General features: G+C 39.8%; 2 protein-coding genes across 2 annotated transcripts in view; both read right to left on the bottom strand.

Moving 5' to 3' along the window:
* Window positions 1-10,484, bottom strand: part of cdk5rap1 (CDK5 regulatory subunit associated protein 1) — a 29,598-nt gene extending 19,114 nt beyond the window's left edge. Inside the window, exons 1-5 of the mRNA XM_052101896.1 lie at window positions 10,069-10,484; window positions 9,156-9,259; window positions 5,116-5,150; window positions 4,939-5,039; window positions 1,195-1,405 (exon numbers count right to left, since the gene is read on the bottom strand). Of these exons, the coding sequence (XP_051957856.1) occupies window positions 1,195-1,405; window positions 4,939-5,039; window positions 5,116-5,150; window positions 9,156-9,259; window positions 10,069-10,330 (713 nt within the window). The 5' untranslated portion in view covers window positions 10,331-10,484. The remainder of the gene's footprint in view (window positions 1-1,194; window positions 1,406-4,938; window positions 5,040-5,115; window positions 5,151-9,155; window positions 9,260-10,068) is intronic.
* Window positions 10,485-13,414: 2,930 nt separating this feature from the next.
* Window positions 13,415-26,663, bottom strand: part of LOC127626250 (dolichyl-diphosphooligosaccharide--protein glycosyltransferase subunit 2-like) — a 28,304-nt gene continuing 15,055 nt past the window's right edge. Inside the window, exon 18 of the mRNA XM_052101913.1 lies at window positions 13,415-13,890. Coding sequence (XP_051957873.1) covers window positions 13,875-13,890 — 16 coding nt within the window. The 3' untranslated portion in view covers window positions 13,415-13,874. The remainder of the gene's footprint in view (window positions 13,891-26,663) is intronic.

Here is a 26,663-nt window from a genome sequence, read left to right as displayed (position 1 = left end):
ATTGCATCGACAATCCAGTGAGAACGTTTTTCTTGGAGATGGACATTCCTTTTGTGCATCCTCCATAGCACATAAAGAGCTGATAAGACTTGAAATGGCATGCATGCTCAATATATGCATGTAGTGCCTGCACAGGGCATAACAAATGCAATGATTCTTCCTCATCAGAATTAAATGGAGGAGGTAAGAAGGCCTGAAGGTGAACCACCTGTGCTCTGAAGGGAATGGATAGGACTTTAGGCACATATAGCCTTTTCTGAGTTTGACAGTCTTAACGAAGAGCATACACAAATCAACAGAGTCCAAAGGCTCAGACCTGCGAGAGCTTTTAGGACTAAAGTTAAGTCCCAAGTCGGAATAGGTGCTTTGTGAGTATGTGATTTAAATGTCTCAGATCCAGACATTTTCCGTAAAACCTATTTGAGTCTTTCCGTAAAACCCTTCTTTCGGCTTGAAAATTTGGCACAATCTCTATCGTGCTTTCCACGAGGAGATTGTGTATTTCGGCTTGTAACACTGGCGTGTCTTCGGACGAAACCGTGGAAGACGGAACCTGCGAGAGCTTTTAGGACAGATTTAAAGTCTAAATGTATTTGGCTATGGTGTATGTAAACTTCTGACTTCAACTCTACCTGTGACTGCACAATAGTTGAACTTTATATAAATTCAGCAAGTTTCACGTTATATCTCAAACCACCCAGCCCTACGAGTTAAGAAAATGTAATCACATTTTTTATTCAATTTATTCATCAAATCTTATACCAGTATTTTCAGCTACTATGTACTTAAGCATTTGATACAGAGTACTTATTATGTATGTACATGTTGTGTACTGTACTTACATTTAAGGTACCCGCATTTAATTACACATGTAGTTACACTGTAAACCTTAACCCTTATCCTAAACCTAACCCAACCCTTACCTTCAACTCTAACATAAAACCTAACCCTACCCATAAACCTGTGAAAATCTGAATCTTGTGAGAAATTTGCAGAGCAACATGTAGTTACACAATAAGTACATTGTACTGTATTTAAATGTTAGAACATGGTAGTTAAAGACACCTAATATAAAGTTGGATGTCTAATTTTAACTTTTGAATCTTGTCTAGTCTTTGTCATAAACTGCCAACCCTCAAATACTGAGAAAACTGGGCTCCAGTGATGTACTGTAAGACTCAGAGAATAACTCACACAAAAGCGCTGTGTCCCTGCAGCGTCTGGTGGACAGGCATGACATCAGCGTAAGTCTCCTCTAATGATAACAGCACATTGCTGGCCCTCTGGCCACCATGAGCAAGAGAAAGCAACCGGGGCAGATCTTTGTACGCATCTGGTCCTGCCAGCACATCCACCAACTTCTCCCGCTCAAGCAATTCAGTCTTCAGTCTTTCTGCCATGCAACCTACAGCCGAACATAGATACAGTTGCCCCAAAAAGTATTTGGACACTTAAAAATGTATGTCTTTGCATTACACAGTTGCAATAATTTTAAAGAAATATGTCCCAAAATGTTCAAGCAAAATATTTCACTAAACATGTTTCAAGTTCTAAAACAATAGATATAGTGGTGAATTCACTAAACAGTTGTCACATTTTTGTGCTGCATTTCTGCACAAAAACCTGCATTCTATTCACTAACTACCTGCAATCCAGTTTAACCGACTGTGCTGACATACTGATGCCAAAAGTAACAAAGTCAAAAGTAAGTAATTAGGGCCCAAGCACTGAAAGTGCGGAGGTCAGTCTCACCTAGTCACCAAACTTGGTAAATACTGTATATTGTTCTCATCAATTCGGACAACTTTCAAAATTACAGTATTTAGCTCTGCCCAAAAGGAAGTAATAATAATAATAATAATAATAATAAATTTAATTTGTATAGCGCTTTTCTCAAACTCAAAGTCGCTTTACAGAGCAAGTGAAGAAAAAAAAAAAAAAAATGATATTATTCAGGGACATATAGAGTTGGGAGGGGCGGGGGGCTATGGATAGGCAGAGGTGAATAGATGGGTCTTGAGGCGGGACTGGAAGATGGTTAGAGACTCAGAGGTGCGGATCTCATGGGGAAGAGAGTTCCATAGCCTGGGAGCTGCCCTGGAAAAGGCTCTGTCCCCAAAACTGCGGAGCTTGGACTTGTGAATGCAGAGGAGACCGGCTGAGGTGGACCTGAGGGACCGTGAGGGTTGGTAGGGGGAGAGGAGGTCAGTGAGGTATGAGGGGGCCAGGTGATGGATGGCTTTGTAGGTAAGTACCAGGATTTTGTATGTGATCCGGTGGGAAATGGGAAGCCAGTGTAATTGTTTTAGGACTGGAGTGATGTGGTGCCAGGATTTGGAGCGGGTGATGAGTCGGGCAGCTGCGTTCTGGACCAGTTGGAGTCTTTTTATGTAGTTTGAGCTGATACCAAAGAGTAGTGAGTTGCAGTACTCCAGTTGTGAGAAGATGAAGGCGTGAATGAGTCTTTCAGCAGCAGAGGGTGTGAGTAAGGGTCTAATTTTGGCGACGTTACGGAGGTGAATGAAAGAGGTTTTAATGACATGACGGATGTGAGGCTCCAGGGAGAGGGTTGAATCAAAAATCACGCCGAGGTTGCGGGCCTGGGGAGATGGGGAGACAATGGTGTCGTCAATGGTGATAGTGGTGTTATTGGTTTTGCTGAGAGTGGATTTGGAGCCTATGAGGTCTTATTGCTGTTGAGTTTGAGGAAGTTGTGTTGCATCCAAGTTTTAATAGCAGACAGACAGGAGTTGATGTGGGACAGGGGAGGATTCTGAGGGGATTTGGTGCTGAGGTAGATCTGGGTGTCATCGGCGAAATTCAGTTTGAAGTGGCGAAGTATCTGCCCAAGGGGGAGAATGTAAATGATGAAGAGCAGGGGGCCGAGTACGGAACCTTGTGGAACTCCTTGGGTGACTGTTGCAGAGGTGACAGAGTAGGACATTTTAGATTACATTTTTAAATCCTCCTCCTAGGGTACTCATGCGATTGTCACCAAATTTAGGCAACATTATGCCAAATCAAATGAAAATGCTAAATTGCGAACAGTGTTGCCATGAAGAGGCAAAACATTCATGGCATAAAATGAAAAACAGGAAGCGTCTCATATCTTCTGCGTGCATATTGTGATTTAGATAAAAAAATCAGCTGTATTTTTGGTCTTGTAGGCTGATCACATGGATGTGGCTATTGTGGGTCACAGTCATAGGCAGCAGGATGTGTTTTATTTTCACCCGTCATGTCAAATTTACTCAGACTAGTGTAAAATTGAACAAGGTAAGGGGATCACATATGATATTTTCAGTCACAAGTCAAATAAAAATATTCTTCTATGGACTGTTCAAGGATTCACCCTTTCATTACACATTTATTACATTAGCCACACACACATGTGTACATCATGCATTGTTTTCTGAAAGCCACAGGTGGAAAATGGACCCCTGGTGCTTGGGCCCATCATTGCTGCTTGCAGCTATTTTTGTCTTTTCTTTTCTTATATGCTTATCTTTTCACCGCAAACATGCCATCTTTTTATGTTAAATAGGCCAAGTATAGATTGCATTGTATTCCATATAATTTGCCTGGTGCAATTAATGTTGCACTATTTATTTGTGCAGAAAGCAAGCGATAAATGGAATTGTATTTAAAAAAATAAGTTAGTGTATATTTCTATTGACCATGGCAGCAATAACTCATTAAATAATGGAGAAGACTGTTATAACAGGCACCATCTTCTGATGTGCGGTTTAGTCAAGTGCACTTTCAGCATTTTAAAGAGCGGATTTAGCTGTTTGTATCACAGGTTTGGAGTGATGCTGTAACGGGCCTAGCCAGATTGCAGTGGTTTTCTGCATCCTCCAAAACCTAGCACTCAGAATTGGTCCGCAATTTCAGAAAATGTAACATGCAAATTTCGTTCAGCAGAGATTTTGTGGGTGTGTTTGTGCCGTTATCTGATTTGCACAATTACTTAAGTGAATCAGGCGCTAAAGCAATGCAGACAGTGTGTGCAAATAAACAGCACTTTCAGCAGGCTCAATTCATTCTCAGTGCCAATGTGAATTCGAGGAACTACACCTGTGGTTACTCCAGTGGTTCCCAAAGAGTCAAGCACCCTTTTACTAATCGAAAACATTGTATTTGTTAAAAATAATAGCCTGAACACAATTAACACCACTTTTTTTAATACAACTTACAAAGTTATATTTACTGTAATTTAATATGATAATAGTTAGTAAGGGTGTTGTTGATATGTAGATGTAAATGTCTTGTAACAGATGCTGGTGAAGAGCAGACTGTTAGTGCTGTAGCCATTTGAAATAGCTGAATTGCTCCATAGCTCATTAAAATTTAAAATACTCATGAAGAATTCAAATGGGTCACAAAAGTTTTGTCATCTGCGCCACGATGCTGAGACTCTACAGACTCAACAGTCCAGCTGACATATATCAATCAAATGCACAAATGGCACTCAATTGGATTGGAAGCATCCTTCAAAAGTTTACGCTTAATATAATTAATAATAATTATTATATAGTTAGTTTTTTAATGGACATTTCCAACCCCACCGTCTCCCTGTGCACTCCCCTGCAGTTCCCTCGCCTCACACTTTGGGAACCACTGGGTTACTCTGACTTCTTAACGGACTTCTTACATTCACAAGTAATTCCCTTGAGACAAGTTGGTTAAAAGTCATTTAAAAATGACTGAGAAAAGTTAAGTTAGAAGATAAGAGAAGGTCTAGCATCATTTGTTTACAGATGCCACTTGGTTTGATATTTTGTTATCTAATGCAATGACATACAGACATTAAAGTGACCAATTTTTCGACTTCAAGTGTCCACATACTTTTGAAGGGCTCTGTGTGTGCATTCACATTTTCACCAAACTTTTCTTGTCTAGCAAAATAAATTAAAGAGGAATGCTTATAATAGTTACCAAGGACACCTATTTTCAACGGAGTCTCATGTTTTGTACGCCTCTTCTTCAGGGCAGTGAGCTGTTTGAGTCTGTTCCAGATTGTTTGCTCTGCCTTTTCTCTATCAAAGGTGAAAAATCATGTTAAAGCATACATAAATAATATCAGTTAATGCTTCAAAAAGCAGTATTCCTCACCGTACAGAGCAAGTGACGAGCAGCACCACATCTGCCTGCAGGTAAATATAAGATGCAAAAACATTAAAGCAATAAAACTCTGGTTTTCATCTGATGGTTTGCAATCCAAAAATGCCAATGGCAATGGCATCTCTTGCAGAGTGCCCTGTTTTTCTATTCTAATCTTTTCTATTTGCAATATTAATGTTTGGGGTTCTAAAATGCATTTTCCTATTGACACGCTAAAGCTGAAAATATAAATAACCATCTTAAGACAAATGTTTTTGTGAAACATCTTAAGTTCACAAAGAATCTATGGTAAAAACGGGAGGAGGAGGAGTTACCCTGCCCGGAGGAAGCCTGGGGCCCCCGTCTGGAGCCAGGCCCAGATGGAGGGCTCGTCGGCGAGCGCCTGGTGGCCGGGCTTGTCACAGAGCCCGGCCGGGCACAGCCCGAAAAAGCGACGTGAAACCCCCTCTACATCCCTTGGGCCCACCACCCATTGGAGAAACCCCAAGAGTTCGGTGCGCTGCCATATGGGTGGCAGTGAAGGCCGTGGGCCTCGACGGACCAGACCCGGGCAGCAAAGGCTAGCTCTGGGGACGTGGAATGTCACCTCACTGGGGGGGGAATGAGCCGGAACTGGTGAGGGAGGTGGAGCGTTACCAGTTGGATCTGGTGGGACTTACATCAACGCACGGTTTTGGCTCTGGATCCGTACTCCTGGATAGGGGATGGACTCTATTCTTCTCTGGAGTTTCCCAGGGTGTGAGGCGACGGGCGGGTGTGGGGATACTCACGAGCCCCCGGCTGAGCGCCATTACGTTGGAGTTTACCCCGGTGGATGAGAGGGTCGCCTCCCTATGCATACGGGTTGTGGGGGGGGGGAAACTCTGACTGTTGTCTGTGCATATGCACCGAACAGCAGTTCAGAGTATTCGGCCTTCTTGGAGACCCTGAATAGAGTCCTGAATAGGGCCCCAGTAGGGGACTCCATAGTGATGCTGGGTGACTTCAACGCACACGTGGGAAATGAAAGGAACACCTGGAAAGGCGTGATTGGGAGGAACGGTCTCCCCGATCTGAACTCAAGTGGATGTTTGTTATTAGATTTCTGTGCTAGTCATGGATTATCTATAACAAACACCATGTTCGAACATAAGGATGCTCATAAGTGTACATGGTACCAGAGCACCCTAGGCCAAAGGTCGATGATCGATTTTGTAATCGTGTCGTCGGATCTGAGGCCATATGTTTTGGACACTCGGGTGAAGAGAGGGGCAGAGCTGTCAACCGATCACCATCTGGTGGCGAGTTGGGTCAGGGGGTGGGGAAAGACTCTGGACAGACCTGGGAAGCCCAAGCGAGTAGTGCGGGTGAACTGGGAACGTTTGGAGGAGGTCCCTGTCCGCGATGATCTTCAACTCACACCTCCGGCGGAGCTTTTTAGGCATCCCTGTAGAGGTTGGGGACATTGATCCGCAGTGGGCAATGTTCAAAGCTTCCATTGCCGAAGCCGCGGTGGAGAGCTGCGGCCTCAAGGTTTTAGGTGCCGCAAGGGGTGGTAACCCTCGAACACCGTGGTGGACACTGGTGGTCAGGGAAGCCGTCCGACTGAAGAAAGAGGCCTTCCGGGATTTGTTGTCCCAGAGGTCTCCGGAGGCAGTTGCAAGGTACCGACAGGCCCGAAGGGCTGCGGCATCGGCCGTGAGGGAGGCAAAGCAGTGGGTGTGGGAAAAGTTCGGAGAAGCCATGGAGAAGGACTTTCGGTCCGCACCAAAGTGCTTCTGGAAAACCGTCCGCCACCTTAGGAGGGGGAAATTGGGAACCATCCAAGCTGTATACAGCAAAGATGGGACGCTGTTGACCTCAACCGAGGAGGTTATTGGGCGATGGAAGGAACACTTTGAAGAACTCCTAAATCCCAACACGCCCTCTATGCTAGCGATAGAGCCAGAGGCTGATGGGGGATCAGATTCTATTTCCCTGGGGGAGGTCACTGAGGTAGTCAAACAGCTCCGCAGTGGCAAAGCCCCGGGGATTGATGAGATCCGACCAGAAATGCTGAAAGCTTTGGATGTGGAGGGGGTGTCATGGATGACACGCCTCTTCAACAATGCGTGGAAATCTGGGACAGTGCCTAAGGAGTGGCAGAACGGGGTGGTGGTTCCCCTCTTCAAAAAGGGGGATCAGAGGGTGTGTGCCAACTACAGGGGTATCACACTTCTCAGCCTCCCTGGTAAAGTTTACTCCAAGGTGCTGGAGAGGAGGGTTCGGCCGATTGTCGAACCTCGGATTGAAGAGGAACAATGCGGTTTTCGTCCTGGCCGTGGAACGACGGACCAGATCTTTACTCTCGCAAGGATCCTGGAGGGGGCCTGGGAGTATGCCCATCCAGTCTACATGTGTTTTGTGGATCTGGAGAAGGCATATGACTGGGTCCCCCGGGAGAGACTGTGGGAGGTGCTGCGGGAGTACGGGGTGGGGGGGTCCCTTCTTAGGGCGATCCAATCCTTGTACGTCCAAAGTGAGAGCTGTGTCCGGGTCCTCGGCACAAAGTCGAGTTCATTCCATGTGGGGTTGGTCTCCGCCAAGGCTGCGCTTTGTCACCAATCCTGTTTGTGATATTCATGGACAGGATATCGAGGCGTAGTCGGGGTGGGGAAGGTGTGCTGGTTCGGTGGGCTGGGGATCTCATCGCTGCTTTTTGCAGATGATGTTGTCTTCATGTCATCATCGGTCCGTGACCTTCAGCTCTCACTGGATCGCTTGGCAGTCGAGTGTGAAGCAGCTGGGATGAGGATTATCACCTCTAAATCTGAGGCCATGGTTCTCAGCAGGAAAACGATGGAGTGCGTACTCCAGGTAGGGAAGGAGGTATTGCCCCAAGTGGAGGAGTTCAAGTACCTCGGGGTCTTGTTCACGAGTGAGGGGACAATGGAGCGGGAGGTTGGCCGGAGAATCGGGGCAGCGGGGGCGGTATTGCACTCGCTCTATCGCACCGTTGTCACGAAAAGAGAGCTGAGCCGAAAGGCAAAGCTCTCGATCTACCGGTCAATTTTTGTTCCTACCCTCACCTATGGACATGAAGGCTGGGTCATGACCGAAAGAACTAGGTCGCGAGTACAAGCGGCCGAAATGGGCTTCCTCAGAAGGGTGGCGGGCTTCTCCCTTAGAGATAGGGTGAGGAGCTCAGTCATCCGTGAGGAGCTCGGAGTAGAGCCGCTGCTCCTTTGCATCGAAAGGAGTCAGTTGAGGTGGTTTGGGCATCTGGTAAGGATGCCCCCTGGCCGCCTCCCTAGGGAGGTGTTTCAGGCACGTCCAGCTGGGAGGAGGCCTTGGGGAAGACCCAGAATTAGGTGGAGGGATTACATCTCCACACTGGCCTGGGAACGCCTCTGGGTCCCCCAGTCAGAGCTGGTTAATGTGGCTCGGGATAGGGAATTTTGGGGCCCCCTGCTGGAGCAGCTGCCCCAGTGACCCGACTTCGGATAAGCGGTTGAAGATGGACGGATGGATCTTAAGTGCCAAAATCTTTTGCAAAGTACTGTACGTGTATCCACTATCCTGTGGATCACTCATATTCGGTAAAATTATACAAAACGCCACCCATTGTTTGTTTATGTAAGTCTGGTAAAAATACTTCTGCACATGTTTATATGCATTTACAACATTTTTACAGCCAGTCATATCAATAATTATTAATGTTGTTGGGCTTATACAGTTCATGGTAATAAAAATACATTTCAATTTTAAGGGCATTTTTGCTACTTGCTTCATGCAATAAAAATGTTGGTACCATATTTGGACACCAACTGATGTCCAATGTAAAATATGGGTCCTGACACAAAATAATTTGAGAACCATTGCTTTAAAGTAATAAAAGAACATAAAACATATTCTGCAATTTTATTAAAACTCTACATCACACAGACTAAGACTCAAAACCTAGTGGACCGACTAACTAGGCAGCATTTTGGGCATTAACAGCATTGAGGACCAAAAATTATGTCTGGATAGGCAGTTCACTAGGCTTTGAGGCAATATACAGTCAGCAGTACCTCTGGAAGCTCACGTGTCCGAGAATATCCTGCTTTTTGAAGAATGGATGAAGCAATTTCAGTGTCGTTGACATTCATCTGACAGCCGTATGTCTCAAAATACACTGCAAGGCATTTGACATGTCAACATGGTGCATGATTCACCTAATCCAGCAATTAATTTATACTTGGAAAATCAGTGTAGCTAATGACAAACTACAGATCGACCGATAACCAGCTAAGCCAATATTTGTAAATGATAACAAGTTTCTAATGAATCAGTTATAATTTCTTTAATATGGTCAAACAATAAATGTTACCATTTGTGGGGTCTATAAAGAATAGCACACACACAAACATTACACCGCTGTGCTTTCAACAGAAAAGCTGACCGGTTTTAGCTGCTTGTCCACCCTGATCATAACTGGTTTCAGAGTGGTTTTGAACACTTTAGCTGGTTTCCTAGTCTGACCAGTTAAAATGTCTTCAAAACCCCTCTTAAACCATCCAACTGTCCAGGATGGGCAACCAACCAAACCAGCTAGCTGTTTGTTTGTTTGTTTTGTGTGTGTGTTTTCTGCAACTTTGCATAAATACAATGGCACAAAGGATAAAACAAACATATAGTTATTAATAGTATTTTAATGTAATGATTATTTAGGAATTGTTCTGTCACAAATCTAAAACAACCTTAAATATCGGTTCTACATGCAACCTGTCTGAAACAAACAAAAACATTGATATTGGTTATTTAAAATGTAAAAATGCAAAATAGCATACTATTGTTGTTGTAGAATGATTATGTAATTATTTAAATATGTTTTATTGATTTTTGATTATTTAATTAAGCAAAACATATGGGGTATTGGACAGTTCGGTAATGGATATAAAATCAACAACAACCACCATCGACCTCTAGACAAAATATCCTGACCTTTCCTTGAATATGCGGACACTGTGGATTCAGGAATATAGTGCTCCTCATGTTCCTCAAGCAACTCATAAGACCTCTGGTCTGAACTCTTCATGAAGTCCTGCAAACTCGGACCAGATGCAAGTTTACTCTTTAAATTCATCACTCTGTTCTGATCTTTAGTAAAAGATCCTGAGCAATAATATCCGACTCCATAAATGCGTCGAGACAAATATTTCCTGAGCACAAACATGAAGATGCTGCGGCTTCTAATGCGGTTCATTACTGTATTACTGATAGAATAAATAACACCTTACTGACATATGACACTGCTTTGCGATAAGCATAAATTATGTAATTTAATGTATTAATTGCGCATCTACATAACGAAGAAAAGAAGCAAAACCCAACTGAGCAATAGTCATTCAGAAACATGTGTGACCCGCACTGTTGACTTTTCTGTAAATATGGCGACACCGGTACGAAATATTTCAAAATAAAAGTCACTACAACCCGTACATAAATTAAAATGGTATCCATAGCTTCTGCCAAAATATAATATTTACCACAGTTATTGTTAATACTATAACATGATAAAACGTTAATATTATATCTCCTTATCTACTCATTTAAATTTATTTCTGTCATTTTGAACATTAATGTTATGACAGTTGAGGCTAATGCTAAGATAAAAAAAGATTAAATTTATCAATTGTCACACACACATATATATATATATATATATATACACACACACACTCACCTAAAGGATTATTAAAGGATATACACTCACCTAAAGGATTATTAGGAACACCATACTAATACTGTGTTTGACCCCCTTTCGCCTTCAGAACTGCCTTAATTCTACGTGGCATTGATTCAACAAGGTGCTGAAAGCATTCTTTAGAAATGTTGGCCCATATTGATAGGATAGCATCTTGCAGTTGATGGAGATTTGTGGGATGCACATCCAGGGCATGAAGCTCCCGTTCCACCACATCCCAAAGATGCTCTATTGGGTTGAGATCTGGTGACTGTGGGGGCCATTTTAATACAGTGAACTCATTGTCATGTTCAAGAAACCAATTTGAAATGATTCGAGCTTTGTGACATGGTGCATTATCCTGCTGGAAGTAGCCATCAGAGGATGGGTACATGGTGGCCATAAAGGGATGGACATGGTCAGAAACAATGCTCAGATAGGCCGTGGCATTTAAACGATGCCCAATTGGCACTAAGGGGCCTAAAGTGTGCCAAGAAAACATCCCCCACACCATTACACCACCACCACCAGCCTGCACAGTGGTAACAAGGCATGATGGATCCATGTTCTCATTCTGTTTATGCCAAATTCTGACTCTACCATCTGAATGTCTCAACAGAAATCGAGACTCATCAGACCAGGCAACATTTTTCCAGTCTTCAACTGTCCAATTTTGGTGAGCTCTTGCAAATTGTAGCCTCTTTTTCCTATTTGTAGTGGAGATGAGTGGTACCCGGTGGGGTCTTCTGCTGTTGTAGCCCATCCGCCTCAAGGTTGTGCGTGTTGTGGCTTCACAAATGCTTTGCTGCATACCTCGGTTGTAACGAGTGGTTATTTCAGGCAAAGTTGCTCTTCTATCAGCTTGAATCAGTTGGCCCATTCTCCTCTGACCTCTAGCATCAACAAGGCATTTTTGCCGACAGGACTGCCGCATACTGGATGTTTTTCCCTTCTCACACCATTCTTTGTAAACCCTAGAAATGGTTGTGCGTGAAAATCCCAGTAACTGAGCAGATTGTGAAATACTCAGACCGGCCCGTCTGACACCAACAACCATGCCACACTCAAAATTGCTTAAATCACCTTTCTGTCCCATTCTGACATTCAGTTTGGAGTTCAGGAGATTGTCTTGACCAGGACCACACCCCTAAATGCATTGAAGCAACTGCCATGTGATTGGTTGATTAGATAATTGCATTAATGAGAAATTGAACGGGTGTTCCTAATAATCCTTTAGGTGAGTGTATATGTGTGTGTGTGTGTGTGTATCATATATATATATATATATATATATATATATATATATATATATATATATATACACACACATACATACACACATATATATACACACTACATATATATATATATATATATATATATATATATATATATATATAGTGTGTGTGTATACATACATATATATATACACACACATATATATATATATATATATATGTATGTATACACACGTATGTATACACACACACTATATATATATATATATATATATATACTATATATATATATTACACACAAACATACACACAGTATATCTATATATCTCTCTCTATAAATATATATATAGATTAATAGGGTGCAAACAATCACTCCGATGATCTATCAGACATATATCCTCTTCTTACTGTATGTTCATGGTGTTTCTCATCAGACTTCAATCTCTACTTTTGTCAACAGACCAGAAACTCAAAACGCCAGCCCAGCGTTTATTTATACACTTACAAGCAAGATGTGGATGTCATTCAGAGGGAACAAATTTAGAGAAAAAAAAAAAAGGAACAAGAAAAACATTGCAATAGTTAGTGTCAAGTTCTCAGTAGTTATGTACCAATTAAACACATCTGAAAACAATGAACTGTCTTTATACATAAATTTGCAGTATTTCATAGTGGATTATTTAAACTCCATTCACCCATCTCACATTTCCCTGTGCACTTAGTGTGTTTACGCACTGACACCAAGTGTTTGGAATGTCTACAACAGGAATAAGGTGTCCTTCATTGAAAATGCATCTCAATTCTGATTTGCAGTCTTAGTGTTTAATGAAGTTACAGCGTAATTTAAAAATGTATTTGAAGCAGAAGACAAAAATGCTTTGCAATGTCGCATTTCATTCCAGCCTATGTCAGAATAAAAACTTTTTTTTTCACTTCATGAGCAAGTTTAAATGAAAATCATGCTGTTCACCGGTATCTCTATTTCATTCCAATGGGATGATCTGTAAAGCACGTCCGAGCTCACAACAGTAACATGGGAGTTTAACAAAGGGTTAATGAAATGATACTTATGGTTTAATCCTGGAAGTTTTGTATGGTCAACTCTGTACCATTTTATTATGTTTTTTAATAATTGTTAGTAATGTGCAAAATTAAGTGCTCATTAAAACATTGTGTTATATATAGTTAGTATTATAGGAAATCAACCACTAACAAAAAGCAGAAGTGTTTTTGTGGTTTTATTTTCAATAAAAACAAAAACAAACCAAAAACATTGTGTTGGCCATCTATGTTGTGATGACTGGAAGAAGAAAAAAAAATCCACATTCCGTTTACTTGATGAAAAAGAAAACTCCTTGTTCTGATGTCATTATATAAAAAAACAAAATGGGAGGGAGGGAGGGAAAAACACAAAACTCCAAGACCATGTTGTATTATTCAATAAAAATAAAAAAAATCTGAGGATAGGAATTTGCATTCAAAAACAACAAAATGAACCCCAAAAACCAAAACACAACCGTAGATGAACAGCATGGACTGTCATTAGGATTACCACCAAAAACAACTCGCTGTACAAGAAACAATCATCATATATCCTCAATGTATCAAATTTATCTTACAGTGCATTTTCAAATAAACATGTTGAAAAAAGCCAAACTGTGTTTAATGAATTTTCTAAATTCTGCATTTTTGGAACTGATTCAGGCTAGTTTAGCCTGCTCTTTTGTTTCCCATTTAACCTCCACCAACATTTCCATTCCAAGATTTCTTAAAGACAAACATGAATATGAAGCATCCATAGTCTTTTTCAGATGATTTCTCCAACATCATTTTCTTTCGAGTCTGAAAGAGAGAATATTAAAGTTTGAAATTAAGACTAGATTTGCATTTTCTGAAGGAAATAGCAGTGCTTGCAAGGTAGCGAAAGATTCTATTGTTTTTGGTGTAGCTCAGTTGTGCTTTAGTTTAAACTGCTCGTGTAAAAGTCACTGCAGTGTAACTGCAACGGCAGGTGTGCACTGATCTTTAACACGGACTGTGAAATCTTCGGCTGAGTTACCAAACTGTAGCTCTATACAGAAAAGAAACTCATTCATGGGTCACCACCTTGAGTATTTTCTTTGATAACACTCATTAATAATCAAATTGTTTGTAATGCACCATTAAGAATTTTAAAAAATTTGATTTCATTAAATCGAATTAACATAATTTACTTATAAAATATACAGTTTATGCAAGCTATGTGTAACCAGCCTTAGGCTTTGGTTATGTGTAAAGAATTGCAAGAAAGACGACCAATAGCAATTTATTTTATTGCATTTTTACATTTCAATGTAGGAAGTTCATAAAAAAAAAACAATAGATAGCACAACAGAAAGGCAGACATTATGTATAAACATTTTATATGAAGTCTGTTCAGTGGTTCAGGCTGAATTGCAGAAGTTAAATACTTTGGGTTAGGGGTTAACTTAAATTGACGTCAATGCTGTTGTTTAGAACAAAGCCCAACTAGAACGCAATCTTGCAAGCACTGTAATTCATCTCATTTGTGTAAGAAAATGATTTGCCGGGAACAAACAACATAACATATTTTCATGAGAAATGATGTGCTATCATGACCAAACATGTATTCAAAACAATTGGTGGGGAGTGGGGGTTCTTCATGGATTTAGCACCTGATTCAAAAGGCATTATGCAAATCAAGTAATGCTTCAATTGATGGCAATTTGCATGGAGCAACTCCCCCAATCAACATTTTTCCTGAAGAAACACTGTAGTGCCATGATGATTTTGTTTGCCGCTGACCTGTTTTCAGATTCCGTATCCATAATAAGCAATTTCAAATCTACCCAGATGGAGTACAAAAGATTTCAGGCTCAACTTGTGCAGTTGCTGGCTGTCCTAACAACTCAAGGTATTTAACAGTATTAATGTAACTAACCTCGGACCATATTTGCCAATTTTTGCTCACGTTATCTGCTAAAAACACTGAAGACCAGAAAAGGAGAACAGGCATCCATTATAAATTGTGGAACACTTCCGCAAACAAGAATAAGCTGCATATTTATATCACTGCGCAGCACCAAAACTGGTTGTAATTTTGGTTGCATAAAAGTGTGAATTTACTGTCAGGGACTATATCTTCTAACGGAAGGATTACACTTAATGCTTTTACTTAAAAAAAAATAAAATTTAAAAAAACACATGCGTCCTTATTATGTGGTAAACATTTTATTCCAGCAATTGGGCATTCAAGGCTATGCCTCAATTTAAATATAGTTCAGTTGAAAGGAATTGTTAGACATGACACAAATATTGCACTGGATCTATGCTGCCTTCAAATACTAACCAGATAAAAGCAACTCGGTAGACAGGATGTGACGTAAATACTGGATTCGGACGTGCCTTGATGCCTTCCTACCTCTGTATACAGCTATACATTTACAGTGCCTATAGAAAATCATAATAACCTTTTGGAATAATCACATTTTTTTTTTTTGACAGTCAAATGTCAGACAAAAACAAATATTTTTACAAATATTTACAAATTTTGCCTTGCAACTTATGTAAATATAAAAAAAACGTCAAATTATGAAAAACTAGAACATGGTTTGAAAAGTGATCATACCCTTTGTAGAGCTATCTTTTGCTGTAATGACACCTATTCATTCTGTTTGGATATGTCCTTACAAGCTTCATGCATCTAGATTGGGGAATATCTGCCCACTCTGCCTTGCAGAATTGTTCTAGATCAGTCAATTTGTGGGGTGAGTGCCGATGGACTGCTCAAGTCCATCCACAAGTTTTCTACTGGATTTCGGTCAGGGCTCTAACTTGGCCACTCAAGGGCTTTGATCTTCCTATCCTTAAGGCAATACATTGTTGTTGTTTTTACCAGTGTGTTTAGGGTCATTGTCGTGCTGCAAGGTGAACCACCTCCCCATCTTCAGTTGTAGAGCAGAGAGCTACAAGTTTTCCTCAAAAATTTGGGTGTTCAAGGCAGCATCCATTTTCCCTTCAATCCTGACCAACTGCCTAGTCCCTGCTGAAGACAAACACCCCCACAACATGAAGTTGCCACCGTCATGTGTCATAGTAGGTATAGTAAGTTCTGGGTAGTGAGCCATGTTTGGTTTTCTCCAAATGTAACGCTTGGAGCTCAGTCCACAAAGATACATTTTTGTCTTTGGAACTATTGCATTTTTCTTTTTTCGTTACTTGAATCTTTTAAGGCAAAATTTGAAAAAAAGCTGAAAAAAATTCTTTATAGGTTTTAATTTCAGGCTGGAAGACAAAGAAAAGTGATTATTCCAAAGAGGTATGATGATTTTGTATTGGCACTGTATTAGGGGTGTAACGGTTCTCGGTAAAAGACCGAATCGCACGGTTTGCCGCCCACGATTGGGGAAGCATTGGCACTGCGGTTCACCTCGAGTTTGACGCATCAGGAAGACAGGATTTTGTGAAGAAAAGAAAGCATCAAATATACATGTAGAGTTACAACCTCCGCTAATGCACCTGAATGGATACGCTCTGCCTGTTTCACGTGGGTCAGCTTGATGACATCACTGTTCTGCAAGATTGTATGTAGTTGAAAATGGTGGAGAAAATGAGCCGCTGATATTATTCAGGTTTCCTGTATGGAAACATTTTCTTTTCAGTAGTTTTCAGTTCACTTATTTTATGAATTTGAAATGTCAGAATAATAGTAGAGAAAATGATTTATCAGCTTTTATTTCTTTCGTCACATTCCCAGTGATTCAGGTTTGTAAGCCTCCTTCCTCGCACACGTTTTAAGGATTAAGGTCAGGAATTTGTGATGGCCATTCCAATACCTTGACTTTGTTGTCTTTAAGCCATTTTGCCACAACTTTGGAGGTATGCTTGGGGTCATTGTCCATTTGGGAGACCCATTTGTGACAGAGCTTTAACTTTCTGGCTGATGTCTTACGTTGCTTCAATATATCCGCATAATTTTCCTTCCTCATGATGCAATCTATTTTGTGAAGTGCACCAGTACCTCCAAAGGACCACCACAACATGATGCTGCCACCCCCATGCTTCACGGTTGGGGTGGTGTTTTTGAATTGCATGTCTCACCCTTTTTCCTCCAAACATAAAAATGGTCATTATAGCCAAACAGTTCAATTTTTGTTTCATCAGACCAGAGTAAATTTCTCCAAAAAGACCTTTGTCCCCATGTGCACTTGCTTTTGCTAGTCTGTTTTTTATGGCAGTTTTGGAGCAGTGGCTTCTTCCTTGTCTTTCAGGTTATGTTGATATACATGTTGATAGTGGAGGTCACCAATTTTTTTCTGAGGTCTTGGCTGATTTCTTTTGATTTTCCCATGATGTCAAGCAAAGAGTTTGAAGGTAGGCCATAAAATACATCCACAGGTAAACCTCCAATTCAGTGCACCTCCTATTAGAAGCTAATTGGCTAATTTTCTGGAATTTTCCAAGCTGCTTATAGGCACAGTTTACTCTGTGTATGTAAACTTCTGACCCACTGGAACTGTGCCTTGCCAAAACTATAGTTTGCCAATATTAAATGTGTAGTGCTTAAAAATGTTTTTGTTTTAATGACTTCAACCTACTTATATGTAAACTTCTGAATTCAACTGTGTGCACGCACGTGTGTTTAATGTTTTATATATATATATATATATATATATATATATATATATATATATATATATATATATATATATATATATATATAGTGCTAAGTGCTATATATAGTGCTAATGTGAAACGAAATTGTGAATTTGAGTCTTGAGTTGTTCTCATGCAGAAATTTAATCAGGCAACTCAACAACTGAAGAATGTCCAAAGTGACAAAAAGGACTAGGGGCAAAATCATAAAGTTACAGAATCAGATCAAGCAGTTTATCACACTGGGCATGAATTGCAGCACTGCACACACTAACGAAGTGATGCACAAAAATAAGTGAACACAACACTCTGATCAATAAATAGCATGACATGAATAATGTCACTTGAAAGTCAAGAATGGCCATGATGTTTCAGGAAGGTTGCGAGCATCACAGCAAACACGCAAACACAGGCATGCAGTATGTGTTGCCAAAGAAATGTTGATGCCATATTATGGGATGTAAAGGTTGCAACAGCAAGCCTTACTTTAGCCTTGAAGACTGGCCTTTCTTTTTTAATAACATACAGGTATTTACCGCAGACTCCTATACTTTGCCAACCTACTAATTTGTTCGGCAGCAATCCTAGAAGGAGAGTGAAGAAAGAGAAGGAATGGACAAACACAGTTAAAAGGAATAGGTCATCCAAAAATGATCATTTGTGCCATTTTTTTTAAATTCTGAACATCACCGTGTGCTAGAATAAGAAATAAGAAAATATTAGTCTGTTTTTCATACAAAGCTATCATATGGCTTTAGAAGACGTTATATAGTGTTTGAGTCATACTGATTACTTCATGTAGTCAAGTTCACAGCTGTTTTGTTGATCCCAGAGAGTGTGCCAACTAAATGCCCTAACATTATTGGTGGGCTGTAAAACTGGTCACAAATACATTCTGGAGGAAAGGTTTTTGTATATTAACTGCAGCAGTTCATAATGAATCATCATTAAAAAAAATTAACGATCCAACAATATATGAATAAAACTAGAAATCATAATTTGTTTTCAAACAATCTTTTTTTTTTTTTACAAAATCCCTAGATGTGAGCAGAGACTAATCACATAGAACAGTAAAATCGCTCACAGTAACATTAACTTCTCCATCTTGTCAACCATCAACAGTATTTCACATGAGACAGATTGCACAAACTCATTTCCTTCACTGCATCACTCAGGGTTCCTACACCATTTGACCAATGAATTTCAACAGAACTTTTCCATTCATTCGTGTTACCTGGGATTTAAAAAAAAAAAAAAAAAAAAGCATTTCACAGTGATTGCACTCACTAAGTTATTTCTAGCTGAAAAAATATTTTAGAGCCAAACATAACTAGAGGAATTATTCATTGTAGATATTTCCATGACTTTATATACAGTTTTCCTGACTAAATTCTGGCTGCCTCCATGATGATTCTAATTCAGTCTCCATAAGAAACAATGTAAAAACGATCATTACGAGTATTCCATTTTAAGGCCTAATTGGGTGTAAAAATTTGTTCATGCTTAACCCATGCAGTTGTTGAATGCAATAACTCTTAGTGCCAAATTACTTCACCTCGGTTTATAGCTTCATGTCATCCTTCCACTTCTTAAACTTTGACGGGTGAGGACCGTCAAAAAACGGTCATTGGGACTCTCTAAAGTATCGGGACAATGCTTTATTTTTTTTTACAATTTTAATAAATATAATACACTAAACATCACATTATGTGGTAAGAACATATGCCGATGTGAGTGCAAACACTGGAGACCAGAAAACAAAAACAGGCTGATGTTCTGCTCATTTGAATAAAGTTAAACTTTTCTCAACTTTGTAGCATCCTTGCAAAACAATTGACAACGTGGCTAAAGTGAAATCTACTGAAAATGTACAAAAGTGATAGCACCTTACAAACGTTGAATTTTTTATTTTTTTTTTAAATGACTTATTTACCATTACGCCAAGTTCTGTGAGGGTGTAGATAATTTGAGATGCAAGTATTGAACTAAGGTTGATTAACACTTTAAAGCTAGCGGCGACACGCATGCGAGTTTGAAAACGTCACTTCCACCGACAAAAAAAAAAACAAAAAAAATAAAAATGTTGAATGCTTTTTACCCACATCAATGTTTAAGCTCTCCCTATGGTCTTTCTGAGGGCACTATAGATCAATTTGGTGTGTAATTGCCACAAAAGTTTGTTAATTAAAAGGGCTTACAGATGGAAATTCAGTCTAAATCTGTGAAATTAATTTAGTCCCACAAGAAAAAAAATTATTAGAAAGCACTTCTAAGAAACTCTAGCACTGATAAAGAGCTCATAGATGACTACTCATGCATAAATTCAGCAGAGGGTTAAAAGTGAACACTGCCAGGGGACAAAGAGTGAAAAGAGCCTCTATTTTGTCAAGCAGTCTAATGGGGCTTTTCCACTCTGGATAGTACCTGGTACTTTAAGTACCACCTCAGTCGAGGTTCCAAGAGAGCCGAGCCGATACTAAATGTGACGTCAAAACCCTGCAGATCACTGATTGGTCAGAGAGAATCGTCACTACAAGCGTCACTGGATTTTCGACACGGGACACCAACTCGCTAGTTTTAAAGTTAGCTAAAGCGATAGCAGTATCATTTGTTCATGCGACTTTCAAATTGTAAAAATAAATGGCTGTGCGCAAAACCACGCAGTGGTCCATAAACGAGGTGCACACATTCCTCTTGTTAGTGACGAATTTAAACGAAATGACCAGAGTATTTTTCTCACGTAAAGCCCAAAGTATAATTCGGTTATGACATGAAAGCTTAGCATCTGCGTAGTCAAATGTGAGCCTGTCAAAGTATACTTCATTTGAATGGGCGTGTATACACAGCCGGTTAGCGCATGCACACTACAACTGCTAAAAATGTCATTATACTCCTTGAGGTATACAAATGCAGGTATCGCCTGACCTCCTTTCACACGCATTCGTGACTTGCACATCCACTGTTGTCGTTTCCACATACTTCTGTTGATTACCAGCGATTACATCTTCTAGCACTTCATTACAGCACAGCTCAAATGTGAGTGCTGCCACCTTGTGAACCCACTAGTTAGAGCAAATAATTCCAGGCGCAATCATATTCTGCACATTCAGAGATGTGCGGTTAGAAAAACAGGGCTGCACGCATTCAGTTTGAGCGCACTGCTGATGACGAAATTGGCATCACAAATCTGACTGCAATAAACTTTGGACATTAGTTGGAGCATTTATTCTTCAAAAAATACCATTAATTTATTTCTTTTTATAAGATTAGAAATTAGCAAAACATCACTGAATGCACCTTTAAAGCAAAATGGCATTAGAATTAGTAAGAAATGGTACCCTTTAAGCCATTTCAGACCAAATATTTATCACTATATATAAATATACACACACACACACATTAAAACCACCTCCCTAATATTGTGTAGGTGCCCCTCGTGCCGCTAAAACAGTGCCACCCAGCATCTTGGAATAGCATTCCGAGATGATATTCTTCTCACCACAATTGAACAGAGCGGTTATCTGAGTTACCATAGATTTGATCAGTTCTAACCAGTCTGGCAATTCTCTGTTGACCTGTTTATACACTGGCGGCCAAAAGTTTAGAATAATATACAGATTTTGCTGTTTCGGAAGGAAATTGATAATTTAATTCAATAAAGTGGCATTCCACTGATGTAAAAAAAAACAAAAAAACAGCACCATCACTATTTGAAAAAAAAGTCATTTTTGATAAAATCTAGACAGGCCCCATTTCCAGCAGCCATCACTCCAACACCTTATCCTTAAGTAATCGTGCTAAATTGCTAATTTGATACTAGAAAATCACTTGCTATTATATCAAACACAGTTGAAAGCTATTTGTTTCGCTAAACGAAGCTTAACATTGTCTTAACATTGAGTTGCCACAGAATGCAATAGACAGAATGAAACAGACTGGCATGTCTCAAGGTCAATATTAGGTCAAAAATTGCAAAAAAGTAAGTTTTCTCTAGAAACTCATCAGTCAATCATTGTTTTGAGGAATGAAGGCTATAAATTGCCAAAACACTGAAGATTCAGTGTTTCAATTAGAGTCTCTAGTTTGAGAAATGGATGCTTCACATGTCCTCAGCTGACAGCTTCACTGAATTCTACCCGCTCAACACCAGTTTCACGTACAACAATAAAAAGAAGAATCAGGGGGAAAACACAGACATTGGACAACTACAGATAATTGGAAAAGTGTGTTATGGATCTAAACCCCATTGAGCTTTTGTGGGATCAGCTAGACTGTAAAGTGCGTGAGAAGTGCCAGACAAGACAGCCACACCTATGGCAAATGCTACAGGAAGTGTGGGGTGAAATGTCACACAAGTATCTGGATAAACTGACAGCTAGAATGCCAAGGATCTGCAAAGCTGTCATTGCTGCAGATGGAGGATTTTTTGATGAGATTTATTTGAAGTAGATTAAGAAGTTCTGAATTTTTTTCCAATTGTAATAGTAAATAGTAAATTTTCACATTATTAGTGTCCTGAGTATGTATTGTGATCAGTTGAATGTCACTTTGGTGAATAGAAGTACCAATTTCTTTCCATAAGAGCAAAATCTGTACATTATTCCAAACTTTTGGCCGCCAGTGTACAGTTGAAGTCAGAAGTTTACATACACCTTAGCCAAATATATTTCAACTCCATTTTTCACAATACCTGACATTTAATTGTAGAAAACATTCCCTGTCTTAGGTCAGTTAGGATCACTACTTTCTTTTAAGAATGTGAAATAGTAGAATAATAGTAGAGAGAATTATTTATTTCAGCTTTTATTTCTTTCATCACATTCCCAGTGGGTCAGAAGTTTACATACACTTGGTTAGTATTTGGTAGCATTGCCTTTGTTTAACTTGAGTCAAACATTCTGGATAATCTTTTACAAGCTTCTCATAATAAGTTTCTGGAATTATGGCCCATTCCTCCAGACGGAACTGGTGTAACTGAGTCAGGTTTGTAGGCGTCCTTGCTCGCACATGCTTTTTCAAGTCAAGGCTTTGTGATGGCCACTCCAATACCTTGACTTTGTTGTCCTTAAGCCATTTTGCCAAATTTTGGAGGTCTGCTTTGGGTTATTGTCCATTTGGAAGACCAATTTGCGACCAAGCTTTAACTTTCTGGCTGATGTCTTGAGATATTGCTTTAATATATCCACATAATTTTCCTTCCTCATGATGCCATCTATATTGTGAAGTGCACCAGCCCCTCCAAAGGACCACCACAACATGATGCTGCCACCCCCATGCTTCACGGTTGTGTAACGGTGGCTGTCCCAAATAAATTCGAAGCATTCATAAAAGATCAATTGAATCAAATTGTTCAGGCTTCAGACATGTGAAAAATAATCAATTTCAGTTTCCCGGTAAATAGCTCATAAACCACCAATACACAAAATGAATGCTGTCCAATATCCACAATAGCACACTGAATATGGCTTAAATGTCAAACTCACAAATGGAAGGTTTTCAGGTCAAAAACAAAAATGTTATTTAAGAAAACATACAAAAAAACAGTTATACAATGTTCTCAAAATTAAAAAAATAAAATAAAATGAATGAAACAAACAGTACCAAGGAGATTGCGGCTTAAATTTAGTTCAGACTTTCTTTTGATTTCACCAAAATAGTCCCTGATTCAAAATACGTTTGTGCGTGAGTGTGTAGTGAGCGTGTATGTGTGCGCGTGTGTTGACTGCATGAAGCAGGCTATGTAGCGGCCCACCACTGAACATCCAGGACCTGGAAAAAAAAGTTTGGAGTCTTTGCGTGGGGTTAAAAGATGATGGAAAACAATCACACCGCAAACCGAGATTCCAGTAACAAATGGCATCGAGTGGCCTTCAGGTAGCGTGTGTCCTGCTTAGATAATCTGCAAGTTTGAATTTTCTTCGCTCTTCCATTTCGTTCTATCTTTTATATATTTTTCTCCTTACTTCCTCATTGGTTTCAGCCCATTTGGAAAAGTGAAAGAGACGGTATGGATTTTTTCCATATCGCCACAGTTGGGATGCTGTTCTTCGGCTTGCAAACCTCACCCTTTTTCCTCCAAACATAATGAAGATATGGCCAAACAATTTTAGTTTTTTCAGACCAGAGGTTATTTCTCAAAAAGTAAGGTCATTGTCTACATGTGCATTCGCAAACGGTAGTCAAGTCAATTTTATTTGTATAGCGCCTTTCACAACACACATCGTTTCAAAGCAGCTTTACAGAATATCAGCATTAACAGACAATAAAACTGTAATGTCTATAAAGTCAATTAATCATCATTGTGTAATTTAGATAAAATAGTCTGGCTTTTATGGCGGTTTTGGAGCAGTGGCTTCTTCCATGTTGGGCAGCCTTTCAAGTTATGTCGATATAGGACTCTCTTTACTGTGGATATAGATACTTTTCTACCTGTTTCCTCCAGTATCTTCACAAGGTCCTTTGCTGTTGTTCTGGGATTGATTTGCACTTTTCGCACAAAACTACGTTCATCTCTAGGAGACAGAATGTGTCTCCTTCCTAAACGGTGTAATGGCTGCGTGGTCCCATGGTGTTTATACTTGCCTACTGTTGGTTGTACTGATGAACGTGGTACCTTCAGGAATTTGAAATTTGCTCCCAAGGATGAACCAAAATTTTTTAGGTCTTGGCTGATTTATTTTGATTTTCCAATGATGTCAAGCAAAGAGGCGCGGAGTTTGAAGGTACGCTTTAAAATACATCCACACCTCCAATTCAGTGCACCTTCTATCAGAAGCTAATTGCCTAAAGGCTTACATCATGTTCTGGAATTTTCCAAGCTGCTTAAAGGCACAGTTAACTTAGTGTATGTTAACTTGTGACCCACTGGAATTGTGATATAATCAATTAAAATCGAAACAATATGTCGGTAAACAATTGTTGGAAAAATTACTTGTCATGCACAAAGTAGATGACCTAAACGACTTGCCAAAACTATAGTTTGCTACTATGAAATCTGTGGAGTGGTTAAAAAAAAATTGTTTTAATGACTTCTGACTTCAACTGTGTGTGTGTTAGTGCCCGACTGATTTCTATTATCGGCCGATATTAGCCTTTCACAGATATATTGTATCGATGTGCATGCTTTCCGATACTTGCAGATTATTAACATATAAGGGCCTTTACATAATCAACGCGAGCAAGCAACGCGAGTGACGCGAGCGACGCGCTCCCTTTCATAGTCTAAACAGTGGACGCAAGCAGACGCACGCGTCACGGGCGATGCGTGAAATGCAATACACCGCTCCCGCAACAGGGGGTAGTAGAGTCTGGTGATATTAGTAGAGTCGGGTCACGTCATATTCAGATCAAAATGGCAACTGAATAGGAGTGCATATTGCTGATTTTACATAGGCGGCATCAAAGGCAGCGCAGAGATAGACGGTGGTATGTTCGCCCTTTAAACCAAAAAAAGAGATCAGGATGGTGAGTTTGTGTCTCTGGTGCTTCCCATGCGAAGCATGGACGAGTAGAGACATTTAAATATAAATGCGGATGTATGCGTATAAGCTCGCATAATTTTTCCTCTTCACCCGCCATTGTATTCAAATCTTCTTCTGTAAACATAATATACTTTAATTAAATGTACAATTACTTGCAATGTCGCCCCCACCGACAACGCATAGTATTGCGTGCATCGGTGCGTCGCGTATCAAAAACTAGGACGACACATTTGGCTACGCATCGACGCATAATGGCGGCCGAAGCATAGCGACGCGTAGCCTTTCAGAGGCATACGCGTACTGATGCGTTGACTATGTAAGGGCTCTAATGCAGAGAGCAATGCTTGGGGTGATTTAGAACTGACGTCATAACATAGTTTATCCAGCAGAGAGTGCTCTGACTCCATTGTTTACAGAGCTAAGATGCTGGTGGTTCTGCAGACAGTGCGGAGTTAAGCTGTGTTTTCACTCTAAGTTGCTAACTTGTTTGTGAAAAACATACTGGAAAGTTAATAAACAATGACCCCATAATTTTCCCTTTTCAATATAGCTAATATAACGTTAACCCTGTCCCTGATATCCATCTCACTCATGTTTATCACATCTATTTGCCATGTTAGCCAGCTACAGTTTGTCAGTGCTGTCAGTAACGTTGCAGACTGAAAGTTAAACATCAGAGCATTTTTTTGCAGCTCAGCAGATAACGTTACAGTGGTGGATTGTGTCTGTTTAGTGTTGATTTCTGGAAAGTAAATAAACAACATACTTCTTTTACTCTATGTGACAACGAGCTTATAGCTAAATAGCTAACTTTCATCTCTTGTCAGCTGAGAGGAAGCTAATGTGTAAACGTGTATTTTGTTCAGGATTCGCAGTTTGGTACCCCCTTCAATCGAACAATTCAAGTCATTGCATTTACAAAATATAATATTTAAAAGTCTGGTTTTCCACTGTTGAAAGTTTCCCCTGAACTTGTATAGCAGAATATAGAGTAACACCGCTGCCACTTATCACTTGACTCGGCAAGTGTAAATGCTCTTGTTTTACAACCTGCCCCTAACTGACTGGCAGAATTTAAAAAAGTCAGCATTTGACTGATACTAAACAATACTACTGATGTTTTTTTAGCAATTTATTTTAATTTGAATTTATTCTTTATTTAAATGGTCAGCCATTGACTGATGCTGTATTGTATTTTTGTTTATTCTTTATTTTCTCAGTGTTCATTTCTAGAATTTGTTGACAATGTATAATAATAATAATAATGTCAAATAATCTTTGATAAATTTTGTTTAAGAAAGCAGCCCTCCGAGTACCTTTGCATAGTCTTATCGGTGCAAATCTGGTGCACAATCCACATGGAAAAGGTCAGTTTACATTCCAGCTCAAAAATTTACTATATTGGCTACTTTATCGGTAATCTGTGAATTTCCCTCCTCTAAAATCAGTATCGGTCTCAAATCCCATATCAGTCAGGCT

Source organism: Xyrauchen texanus, chromosome 32, assembly GCF_025860055.1.
Source record: "Xyrauchen texanus isolate HMW12.3.18 chromosome 32, RBS_HiC_50CHRs, whole genome shotgun sequence".
NCBI classification, from domain to species: domain Eukaryota; kingdom Metazoa; phylum Chordata; class Actinopteri; order Cypriniformes; family Catostomidae; genus Xyrauchen; species Xyrauchen texanus.
The sequence above is the reverse complement of the archived record's forward strand: the minus strand, read 5'-3'. Positions and strand labels throughout refer to the sequence as shown.